Genomic DNA, 11,727 nt, shown 5'->3' on the forward strand with positions numbered 1-11,727 from the left:
CCGAGTTGTATACTTTTTGGATCGTCTGATCTCTGGCCTTCATTTTGGACCTGGATCGCTACTGCTCAAGTTTGGCACTTCAGCACTTCATCTTCCATTCATCGCTTGTGTTAACGTTTGTACCAACTACACGTCCCTACCCTAACAACATCACAACAACTTGGATACAGAAGCCCGTTCTGTATCTGTCTTCTCTCCTTGGCACACGAAGGAAACTATATAGAAAGCATTTACACTCATGTACCATAGCCACACTGTTTATTATTTGGATTGAACTTCGTATGTTTTTACCAAAGCCTTCACTTCTTATAGATGATATTGATGTCTTGTTTCGAGAATTCTGTCCGCTATAACTATAACCATAATCATGACTCTTAACTCCGAATCAACGAAGAGACTACAGTAATCTTCGTCGCAATCTTGAACAGAAATATAAGATAGTAAACCAAGTGGATACAACGATATATCGTTTTACGCAAAACCATCGGCGCCATGGATTTGGATGACTTGGTTACTGACAATATCGAGTAGAGGTGGATGAAACCAAGACCAATACCAATACCAAGATAAGGTAAGGCAAGAGAAAAAGGACAATATGTATATGTACAAGGAAGGTTCAATGAGCACAGTATTAATGTGTAGCATAGCAAGGTATCACTGAAACACAGGAATAGAATGCGCACGGCAGATGGAGATGTGTGGATAAGAAGACGACATGACACGCAAAGAGCATAAGGAGGATGGATGTACTTTGGAGGGACATTAGAGGCACCGGAAATCGATGCAACAAAGAAAGGACATAAGGACGTGAGCCCGTGGACTGACGTTCGTGTACCGCATAATATAGAGTGACCACTGGGCTCTGGACTATGATATGAAACAGGCGGATGGGGCGATACGTCTAATCATCATCGAAGATCTGGAATGTGTTATTCAGGATCGTTTCGATGACTCGCACTTGCCACCCTGCGTCGGCGATGTTGCCGCCGGAGTTGGCGCCCATGAGGGTTGGTCTAAGAGAAGTCAGTATATGAATTGGTCGCGAAGGTTGCGTTGCGATGTGGAAACATACCCGAAACAAATAGCCAGATTGCCCGCGTTCATCCGGTTCTGGGTGTAGTGTTCTTGAATCTTGTTCAGATGCTGCAGCGGATTTAGTATCTCTGAGTAATCGTATCTATATTGAGTTGGATGTGCCATACCAGTATGATAGCCCTAAGAGTGGCATAGTGAGCATCAGGCAAGCTGTTGATAAGGGCGTGCAGCGAGTCTCGGCGTTGGATATCATCGTCGATACCTGTTATTCCATGGTAAGTTTTTTGTTTCTATACGACTTGATGGCATGTCACTTACGAGCTGCGTCAACAAACTGAGAGTAATACTGGGAAGTAAACAGAGGATCAGGAAGGTCCCGGAAAAATTGCTTCGCGAGTCCTGCAACACTGTTGACATCGTGGTAGAAGTTCTCCGGGTTGGTAAAGTCGACTTGCGAGGAATCTGGTTGAGGTTAGATATTGGCCATGCCTCAAAGGTCTTGTTTCAAACTCACCATTATCGAACACAGCCTTCATGTGGCTAATGTGGTTGGCACTCCCAGAAAGTCGATAGATACCCTCCATATCCAGACCGAACAGCTCTACGGCCTGGAAACACTGGTACACAAGGAACGGAACGGCAGTTCCATCCCGGGCGTACAGGTCATTTAGTGAAACGCCAAACACTGGCTTCAAGGGAGGGAGATTCGACTGGAAGCCCTTTTCCATTGGGGGAGGGCCTGCCATTGGCGCCTGGACCTTGGGGGCAGGCTCAGGAGGTCCTGAGACTGGGTAAGGCGGCTGCTGGCCTGCTGGGGGCGGGGAGAAGGTATCTGGTTGGGATGGATAGGGCGGTTGTTGAGGCAATCTATCAGCGCTCTGTGGTTGCTGGGGCGCGGGTGAAGACAGATTAGCCTGGGAGGAAAACGCCGGCGGCAATGTCGACATGCCCTTGTTCTGGGAGCTTGGTTGCGAAGGCGCCGCGGGAGCAGGGGGTGCGGCAGCACCGCCTCCACCAAGGGTCTTTGACTGCGTTAATAAAGAAAGCAATTGGGGGGCGTCTAGAAGACTCACGGGGTGGCGCTCATATTTGACCGCTTCAGAAGCCACAGCCCCGGGGTTGCCCTCGTGGCTCAGGATAAACTCATGGAGATCCTTCTGGTTGTCAACCTGACGCACAACTTCGGCAAGACTCTTGGGACCAAATGACCCAGTGTTGCCATCAGTCTTGAGAGGGCTGACACAGAGACCCTGGCCGAGAAGCAATTTCTCACTGAAAGAAGCTGCAAACCATAAGTATTTGCATAACCAATCTCTAAATAAGTAAAACATACCGAACTTTTGCTGCTGCAAAGTCAAGCCAGAATCACACTCTCTAATCAGTTTCTGAAGGTTCTCAACAGCCTGAGGTCGGTGCGTAGAAACGAGCTCCTGGCGCGCAGCCTGAGCAGCTTGAACCTTAGCCGCATAGTCACTATCGGCATTCTGAACCTTGCGCAACAACTCCTCCTCATGCTGTGCAGCAGACTTATGGCCCTTCAGACCAAACTTGCCACCCTGCTTATCACCGGTGCGAACACGGTCGTACTGCTCAGCCAAAGTCTCATATTTAGCCTTTGCCTTCTCAGCCAAAGACTCCGCATCGACGACTCGCTTCTCCGCAGCTAAACCAGTCTGCTTCCATTGCTTGCGGCCGCGCTCGATGTTACCCGCTTGCTCGTGCAGGTCGTCGGCCATCTGTTGAAGGGAGACGGCGAATTGGAGGCCATGGTCGACCATCCGCTCTTGCAGTCGGTGGATATCCTTATAGCTGGAGCTGTATGTTCCTTGTCGGTTCTCGGTACGGTTCGCCGCATCGTTGATCACTCGGGAGAGCTTCCTAAGCCCCTGAGCGTGCTCCTCCTCGAGCGATCCGCGCTTTTTCAGGAATGTCGAGAAATCCTGCGGCGTATATAGTCAGTAATTGCGATCGGTTCTCTGGGGGTTGTTGGCGTTCCACGAACCCTGGCGGAGGCTACGCTTTGCTTGAGCCGAGTTAGGAGAGTGGTGATGCCGATCTGCATGCGACACGAGCGCGGTTAGTCTAATTGCTTCATTTTATTGATATTCCTCAAGAGGCTTTTTGCGACTGCTCACATCGGAGTAGATGACTTTATCCAGGCGGGCTTTAAGCTCGTCGGAGATGGCCTCCTCGTGGGGCTGCTCGGCTCCGGGGTGGCTGGGAGACGAGCGACCGGCACTGGAGGGAGGCGCATCGGAGAGCTGAGGTAGCGCGGGTTCGTGTAGAGCTGTATCCGACATGGGAGCTGGTGTCTCAAGTGGTATGGGTAGTGTCAGGAGGGGAGATGGGAAGTAACACGGGCCGCAATGACACCGGAACTTGAAATGCTTGGCGGTGGGTTAGGGGCGATGAGGTCAGGTACAAGAATGTTGGAGCCTGCGCGTTTCACCTTGGGCTGAAACATGCAGTGGCGCGAACGGGTTCTACCCAAGAATGATTGCTAGTAGACGTAATGCTGGGTCAGCCACACCTTAAGTGGATTCGATCTTTACCTCGTTGGGCTTGACTACGTTATTCTCCGTTTTTAAATGCACAGCCACCAAGATATAAATAAAATCACTTTTGTTTGGTATCGTCGCTAGGAATCAAATTACAATTATACAGACCATTGGCCAATGGTACGAAGCAAAACGGCACATCGATCTATAGCACTGGTGGTGCGACAAAAGAGTCGGGGATGCCATCAAAGACCCAATTGAGGGAATCAAACACCTCTGAGAACCCTGCTTCGCTGAAGAATGCGCCGCCTTCGTCAAACTGAGCAGGCATTATCAAAGATGAATCCTCGAGGGAGCTGTCTTGTTGCCTTGTCAGGGGTCTCGTCGTGGTAGAGATATCTTGATTTGCCGCTATGGCAGCCGCTGAAAGAAAAGTTAGAACAAAATAGAAAAATTTGGTAAAATGCAAAAATCTTACCCTGCATCTCCTCAAAGCTTTTAACAGGCCGGAACCTCTGTCGCCAACGCCAGACCGTATCATAGACATGGCTCATACTCATGCGGCAGCGAACCTTGAGCTGTAAAGCATCCTCTTCAGCAGGCTCTAAGCTAGTAGCATTCCACATCTGAGCGAGAATATCCGCAAGACGGATAGGACGGTCATGATCCATAACGCTGATTCGGCGAATAGCTGAGATTGCGCCATTGAACAAAAGCTTGCCATGGTTGAAGTCGATGTGTCGGCTGAAGCTACTCTTCAGCAACTTCATAAGCGCAAACGCGGCCGATACAATCATTTGAAGGATATAATTGGTAGAGTGGCCAATTAAATCGCCTGGCGATGTTTCCAGATCGAGGACACGGCCGAGGAAGGAAGTTGTTGCAAGGTATAGTTTGGTCAAGTCGTCGACTCGGGCGTTGGATCCCAAGAACATGAAGTACCGGAAGTGCAGTTCAGCGGCACGAAGGTGGATGAGGTTAATTGCTTAAAAATGTTAGAATCAGCCAATCATTAGATGCATCGGGATTCCACGCATACCTGAGATGTCCCTGCCAAATTCAACTTCCATCTCTCTGAGTTCACTCTCAAGGATCTGCACGACCACCAGCTTGTCGACGCTTACGAACTCTGCGGGTTCTGGTTTGCTACTATACAGAGCCTTGGTCACCCTATCACAGAATTTCTCAATCCGAAGGCGGATAGCCAAGTCATGGGGAAGACGGTAATCGGCATCCCTTAAAGATGCAGGCTCAAGAGCCCAGTCGTATATTGTGCTTGCTGGTTGTCCATAACCAGTTGCAACACTGTTTCAAGTCAGTCTTTGGTTGACCAGATATTAATGAATATACTCACTTTTGAGCCACGATGTTACAAATGACCCATGTATGTAATCGATCCTTCAGCGCTTCGCCTTGGACTTCCATGCGGAAAGTTGTAAACTCTTCAGCTTGTACTGGACGGTGCAGACCAAGTTGCATGGCAATTTGCATCATCAAGCCACTGAGCATGAAGGTCGCATCAGTGCGCTGACTTGTCGTTGGAAGAGGCCAAGTACATAGAACGCAAAGCGCCTTGACCACTCGATAGTCCTGCGGCACGCTGGTGATTGTTGACCAAAGCAGCCTGCTGAATGGCCCTGACAGTGCACTTAGAAGACCAGGCTCATAAGGAGACCGCCTACTTGCAACACAGATGATAGTCCATGCTAAAAGAGGGCAACGATGCAAATACACCTCTGGTGGCTTTGGGGGGTTTAGTAGAGGGAGAAATGGGTGGTAATATGTGAAGTACCTGGGTTCATGTTAGCTGCAATACGGGTCTAATGAGAAACCAATCCATACTGATCGTAAAGTCGAGCAATTCGAGCTTTGGAAATAGAGATATCCTCCAGCCTCCAATGGCCCTCATCTTGCGATATGATGGAACCATCTCTCTTCATAGTCAACGGAGTGGCTACGGATGGATGTGTTTCAATTGGAACTGAGACGGGTCGTGAGCGGTCAACTGCAGCAGAGTCCCGGCGGGCAAAGACGTCCTCTGAGCACCGAGACAAGTCATCACCTCCATGGGACTCATGAAGTTCTTGCTCTGCTGTCTGTTCAAGATCTGAACCGTTTCCAAGACGGCGTCGGAGATCTGCAATCTCCTTTTCCATTTCAGCATTGTGCCTGTAGATCGAATCAATAAGAGATACAAAAACACAGAATGGAAAACAATGTATATAAATACCTTCTCTTGGAAATTCGCTTGAAAGACTGTTCGATTTTGCATTCTATCCCCAGCCTGCGACAGCGCGAGCAAGACGCAGCCGGGGTTTGAACAATATCACATCGCAACTATCAGGCATCAGCGGGGTGGAACTGAAACAGCCAGAAACTGGGGAAAGCATTGAGTAGTAATTGGGGCAATGCATGTGGCTCACCTTTTGCTGCTTACATTCATTACAGGCTTTCCGGCTACCACCTCGGCGTTTGCCCGTGACAGGCGGGGTCTTCTCCATCTCGCAAGATTCTGAACTTCTCTGCAGAGGCCGGGGTAAGGTGGACCGAAAGTCGGGAGGGTAGTTTGGCCCCGGTGCCAGAATGTTCCGATACCCCAAGTCCATGAGGAGCCTGCAGTCCAGTATAAAGCCGCCAAATGTGAGAGGTCGTGAGTCCGGAAATCGGAGAAATCGGGGCAGCTGAAGGGGGAAGTGGGGTTGTTATGTGCTAAGGGACGATGGTGATTGGTTTATCTGGTGACGCGAATCTCGGCGATAGCTGATTCAGCTGCTGCCTAAGGCCATCTATAATTTCTATAAATTTGGGGCTCCACCTTCCGTCAACAATCTCCCACGGAACGGTATAATGGATCCAAACCGTGAAGCCTTCCAATTCGGCCGTGACAGCCATTTCCTGCGAAGCGATATAATGAACTCAACCCGTGGTCACTTCCAACCCAGTGTCAACAATCCCCCACAAAGGGACATGAGTGAATCAAACATTAAGGACTTTATGCAGGCGGCACGGGCGGTATCCGGGGCTTGTCTTGAATTGGCAAAGTGTGTGGACGCCCTCGCCAAAGTTATGGACAAAATGGCGAGTAAAACTATGGCCAGTGGAACTATGACGAGTGACACTTCGGCGACTGGGCCCCGAGCGCAACACCCCAATAGATGGTGAAAGGCTTGGAGGTTGGTCTGAGCCGGACTGGAGGGACGGCCCAATCCGAAATACCCCATCGCCCAGTGTCTCGGCATCTAGTTCTATGGGTGATCCACACATACCAAAGGTCTGCGTACGCTGCTTTAGGTTATGGAAGAGATGTATCCAAGACGGAAGAAGATCCTCCGAAATGCGTCTCCCTCGGTGGCTCACGGTCAAAGAAATGTCGGTACTTCTCCGGAGCGTCGCAGTGAGTGCGTACTGGTAAGTTAGCCAGAACCGTCGCGTTCTGGCAGACACGATAGCTCACGAATGAAGCCCCTTATGCCGTTGATGAACACGTTGATCGAACGAAAGGGGGGAATGAATTCCCCTATGGCCTCGGGGGTTTCCATACGAGGGTGCTATGCAGGCCCTTTGAGAGGTGTTTTGGGAAGCTCCTCACTATCTAGAACAGTTGCCGAACCCGCAGGATGCCAGGAAGCTATCACAACAGCGGGATATATACCGGGAAGAGGCCCTGCCGGGTAGAAATACCCAGCAGATCCCAAACCCCATTTCTAGCTCAATGATATCCCCACTGTTTGTTTCCCTCTTCTCTTTATGACTTCCATTCATCATATCATTAGGATCTAGATGAGTAACAACCTTGGACCTCAGCCACCGCTGCCTCAACAGGGAAAGATATATACTGCAGATCATTTGGTTTCCCAATGAGGTAATCAATAAGAGGATGGCTGGCTTTACCTACAGCGCCATCATGGTAGAAATGCGCATGCTCTAGGATGGTTTTATAGAACAATATCGGGACGAAGGTTGAGCAGGATGAGATCACGGCAAACGGAAAGCAGAAGAGGAACACTGCTACATGTGCGATAAGTTGATAAAATAGATATTGCTCCTGGTGAGAGAAGTTCCGGAACTACCTCCAGTGTATAATATGATCAAATGTGGCACATCTGCACGTCTAGACCCACTTGCCATGGCCCGAGGTCAATGTGGATTATATGATCCGCATTGTACCTACTGTACATATTTAAGCCCTGCCCTACAACAGCGGTTTGATATCTAACCCATTTTGTTATACCTCCATATACTACAACGGTTGGCTGTCCTCATGGCTTTATTATCTCCCATATCCATTGACTAACACTTGAACAGTCTTCATATTCATACTCCGGATTCCCGTTCATATTCCACAATGTCCGAAATCAACGTCACCGCAGTGATCACGCCAAAGCCAGAGAATTTCGCAGAGGTCAGCTCAGCCCGTCTCTCTCTATATCTTGGCGGGCCAAACATCTCACACAAGGTATATCACAGGTGGCAGCACTCGTATCCGCAGTCACCAAACAGGTTCAAGAACACGAACCAGATACCCTGCTCTACTACGCATTCCATATCGAGAAGACCAACGAGATCGTGGTGGTTGAGAGGTAAGCCGATCCTTCCGTGGACCCTATAGCACCCTCCCCTGAGGGTGACCGTGCCTCGGCATTTTTCTACATTTTTCTACATTATACAAGTATTTTCTTGCCACCCAGTCCTGATCCGTTCTAGGTATAAACACCAAGCGGCAGTGCAGGCCCACATGAAGGCACCCTATTTCCGGGAATTCGCGGGCAAATTGCCCGCTTTGTTGGCGAAACCGACGGAGCTGAAGGCGGGTGGATTCTTAGGTGGTTGGAGGGGAGTGTCGCGACTGTAGATCCAAAACTTCTCACCATAGGTTCCAATAGCCTATATCAGCTGACAGAACGGGATATAAATAGAGACATGCATAAGACGATTTAGGCGCCTTTGTTCGGACTCTATTGGGTTGATATTCCAGAATTCGATCCTATCACAATTAAATATAGCGAATTCGACACAGTGGGGGATCTCTTTAGAGGGGGCTAGTGATCCGATCGCCTTTCCCTATTTTCTCCTCTTTCTCTCTTTTCTCAACTTCTTTCCAAGCCTTTGATTTCCTTAGGTGAGTATCTCTTAACTCCCTTCATATCTTATTTCTTACGTGGTCTCCACACTCCCCCCCTCTTTTCCCGAGCTCCGACCTCCTAGCTTCAGCTGTTCCCCTGAGGCTAATAACAACCCAGATACCCCGTGTCCTACCCTTATCGCTGGAATTTGTTCTTCTAAACTCGCGCACATGGCGACGGGTCCGGCAACTCAATCATTGAAGGTGGGTAGATCGCGCCCACTCCTAGGGATGCGCTAATTGAGATCCAGTGCGTGGTGACTGGTGACGGAGCAGTTGGCAAAGTAAGTCTACACCCTCTGTCCAATCGACAATGACTCTGACCGGTCTTAGACATGTCTTCTCATCTCCTATACGACGAATGCCTTCCCGGGAGAGTACATCCCTACTGTGTACGTGCCCACCTACCCCTCATCCTCAACGCTCTATCGAACCGGACATTGATGCCAGGACAGCTTCGACAACTACACGGCTAGTGTAATGGTGGACGGCAGGCCAATCAGCCTGGGACTGTGGGATACCGCCGGACAAGAAGACTATGATCGCCTCAGACCGCTATCCTACCCGCAAACCGACGTCTTCCTCATTTGTTTCTCCATCGTCAGCCCTCCATCATTCGATAACGTCAAAGCCAAGGTACGGATCTGGCCCTAGAATCTACACATCCATGGGGATCCTCTGCACATGCACCCACATCCGCACCCACACCCCCGAGTTCTGTTTATATTTCCCCTAATTTGGACATGTAACTCACTCTACCAAACAATTAGTGGTTCCCCGAGATCGAACACCACGCCCCCAATGTCCCCATCATCCTCGTCGGCACCAAGCTCGACCTGAGAGACGACCGCAACACCGTCGAAGCCCTCCGAGCACGCAAGATGGAGACCGTCTCGTACGAACAAGCCCTGGCTGTGGCCAAGGAGATTCGCGCACATAAGTACCTCGAGTGTTCGGCGCTGACACAACGCAACCTGAAGAGCGTGTTCGACGAAGCCATCCGGTATGCCAGTCCTTCTACAAACCAGAAAACACACGATGAACCCGTTCCTAACTCTATCATCTTTCCAGGGCCGTTCTCAACCCCCGTCCTGCTACGAAATCCGGGAGGAAGGGAGTCAACAAATGCATGATCTTGTAGAGCGTTTGGCTTGACTCGTCTCTCCCATTTTCTTCGTATGCTATAATGAATAATATATAGTTAATACGGCGTCTGGGTAATTGGAGGCTGTTTCGGCCTCTGTTTTGATGAAATCCATTAACCGTTTATCTTCTTTGGGAATTATCCTGTTGCTCTATATCTTTCGCTCTTTGACAATGTTTATAGTTTATTTAAATCTATGCGTGTTTTCCCAAATTCTACTATAGTTGGTAGGTAGTATGTCATGGAGGAATGGGCTAGACGGTTCGAAAGGCGCATAGTTGAAGCTTATTGTAACGTTACAAAGATACTCACTCGTATTGATATTGCCGCAAACCCAAAAATATAAGCAATGAGATTGGTATCTTGTATCCAAATAACAAAGAGACGTAATGGTACTTTTGTGAACAAAAGAAAAGAAAAGCGGATGGAACAAAATACAAAATGCATACCAAGGCGTTCAAAACATCCAGCCTTCTCCAGACACTTCACTGTACAGCGATCTTCCAACGAGAAATTCAAGTACCCAAAAGCAGTCTTAGTTGGGTATTACATACCTCCCAAGAAAGAGACACGCTTAGAGACGACCTCTCCGGCTAGGGTGCACGCCAGCCCACTTATCATCTTCAGCAGGAACCTCAACGGCATTGGCACCGGAGGTATCAGCAGCAGGCTTTTTCTCGTACTTCTTCTTGTCCTTCTTGATCTCCTTAGCCTGGCGCGAGCGCTCGTCGTTCAGCTTCTCGTTCTTGGCCTGGATCTTGGCTTTGCGGTGTTCGGAGTTGGCGCCACCGCCGCCGGCACTGTGGTTGTGCATTAGTGTATGCGCATGGTCATGGTCATGTTTGAATGTGATTTAGGGTTACTCACGTCAGTTCGACGTTGATCCGGCGAGGCGGGTACTTTCCGTCGTCGAAGTTGGAGTGATGGTACAGCTTGAGGCAGGTCTTCATGCGGTCGTAGTTGTCGAACTCGATGAAGGCGAAGCCGCGGCACTTCTTGGGGTCTTCTTTTCTTGTTGCAACACGGACTGTGGCTGGTGGGTTCTTTTCGAAGTGCTTGGTCAATGACTCGTGGTTGGCGGAGTAGGGGAGGTTGCCTGCATGTCATTTGGTTAGAGCTAACGTTGGTGCTGGATGATTAACCTGGTGTAACGCACCGACGAAGCAGATGAAGCGAGCGGCCTTTCCGGATTGTTGAGCCTCCTCGGCTTCCTCTTCAGCCTGAGCTTCAGCTGCGGGCTCCTCTGCGGGCTGCTCCTCGGACTTCTGCTTCTTCTCTTTCTTCTCCTTCTTCTCCTTCTTGTCCTTCTTCTCCTTCTTTTCCTTCTTTTCCTTCTTCTCTTCCTTCTTCTCGGCGGGAGTCTCATCCACATCCATGGCGTCCTCGGAAGCAGCAGGAGGCTCATCGGCACTGGTCTTGCCCTTCTTCTTCTCCTTGCGTTCCTTCTTTTCCTTGCGGTCCTTCTCCTGCTTCTTCTCCTTCTTCTCCTTCTTATCACTCTTCACTTCATCTTGTGCTGGGGTCTCGACAGCAACGTCCTCGGACACATCGCGCGACTTGCGCTTCTCCTTCTTTTCTTTCTTCTCTTTTTTGTCCTTCTTCATCTTCTTGCCCTCGGGCTCAACGACCTCATCTTGAACGAGCTTGCGCTTGTCACCCATTGTGTCTGTTGTGTCGGAAGACTTGTGATTAAATGCTTCGATGGTGGGATAAAATGTAGGTTCGAGTAAATCTGAACCGGCTGATCTTCGAAAAAGCAAACAAAGAGGTGGAGAAACTTTGCAGTGCAGCGAGACTCAAGCTCCAAAAAAATCGGGCGGAGAGAAAAGTGAAATTAAATTTTTGCCGCGTACCTGGGAGGCGGTGAAGGTCAACCTTTCCCGATAAGGACATCAACTTTTATAGATCGCATTTAACGTTAGTTTCTA

General features: G+C 49.5%; 5 protein-coding genes across 5 annotated transcripts; 2 read left to right on the forward strand and 3 right to left on the reverse strand.

Annotated features, from left to right (window-relative positions):
- Nucleotides 1-901: 901 nt before the first annotated feature.
- rgd1 (putative Rho GTPase activator (Rgd1)) lies at nt 902-3,335 on the reverse strand (the record flags this gene model as incomplete). The annotated part of the gene is made up of 9 exons (XM_022630400.1): nt 902-1,013; nt 1,073-1,143; nt 1,203-1,297; nt 1,354-1,497; nt 1,550-2,057; nt 2,109-2,317; nt 2,369-2,975; nt 3,038-3,091; nt 3,171-3,335. The coding sequence occupies 9 exons, from the start codon at nt 3,333-3,335 to the stop codon at nt 902-904; spliced, it is 1,965 nt and encodes a 654-aa protein (XP_022489925.1).
- A 403-nt stretch (nt 3,336-3,738) lies between these two features.
- On the reverse strand, nt 3,739-6,034 carry PENARI_c006G12136 (transcription factor domain-containing protein; the record flags this gene model as incomplete). The annotated part of the gene is made up of 7 exons (XM_022630666.1): nt 3,739-3,956; nt 4,012-4,518; nt 4,573-4,838; nt 4,888-5,325; nt 5,376-5,702; nt 5,764-5,870; nt 5,957-6,034. 7 exons carry the CDS (start codon nt 6,032-6,034, stop codon nt 3,739-3,741), a joined length of 1,941 nt encoding a protein of 646 aa, XP_022489920.1.
- A 1,844-nt stretch (nt 6,035-7,878) lies between these two features.
- On the forward strand, nt 7,879-8,385 carry PENARI_c006G07754 (putative quinol monooxygenase; the record flags this gene model as incomplete). Its single annotated transcript, XM_022630457.1, has 3 exons — nt 7,879-7,935; nt 8,001-8,113; nt 8,238-8,385. 3 exons carry the CDS (start codon nt 7,879-7,881, stop codon nt 8,383-8,385), a joined length of 318 nt encoding a protein of 105 aa, XP_022489531.1.
- Nucleotides 8,386-8,826: 441 nt separating this feature from the next.
- On the forward strand, nt 8,827-9,796 carry racA (putative Rho GTPase Rac; the record flags this gene model as incomplete). Its single annotated transcript, XM_022630125.1, has 6 exons — nt 8,827-8,859; nt 8,907-8,939; nt 8,989-9,047; nt 9,111-9,291; nt 9,426-9,658; nt 9,727-9,796. 6 exons carry the CDS (start codon nt 8,827-8,829, stop codon nt 9,794-9,796), a joined length of 609 nt encoding a protein of 202 aa, XP_022489651.1.
- Nucleotides 9,797-10,373: 577 nt separating this feature from the next.
- PENARI_c006G08316 (RNA-binding protein) lies at nt 10,374-11,460 on the reverse strand (the record flags this gene model as incomplete). Its single annotated transcript, XM_022630482.1, has 3 exons — nt 10,374-10,599; nt 10,667-10,895; nt 10,956-11,460. 3 exons carry the CDS (start codon nt 11,458-11,460, stop codon nt 10,374-10,376), a joined length of 960 nt encoding a protein of 319 aa, XP_022489845.1.
- Between the last annotated feature and the right edge of the window lie 267 nt (nt 11,461-11,727).

This window comes from Penicillium arizonense (assembly GCF_001773325.1).
Source record: "Penicillium arizonense strain CBS 141311 chromosome Unknown PENARI_contig006, whole genome shotgun sequence".
Lineage (NCBI taxonomy): Eukaryota > Fungi > Ascomycota > Eurotiomycetes > Eurotiales > Aspergillaceae > Penicillium > Penicillium arizonense.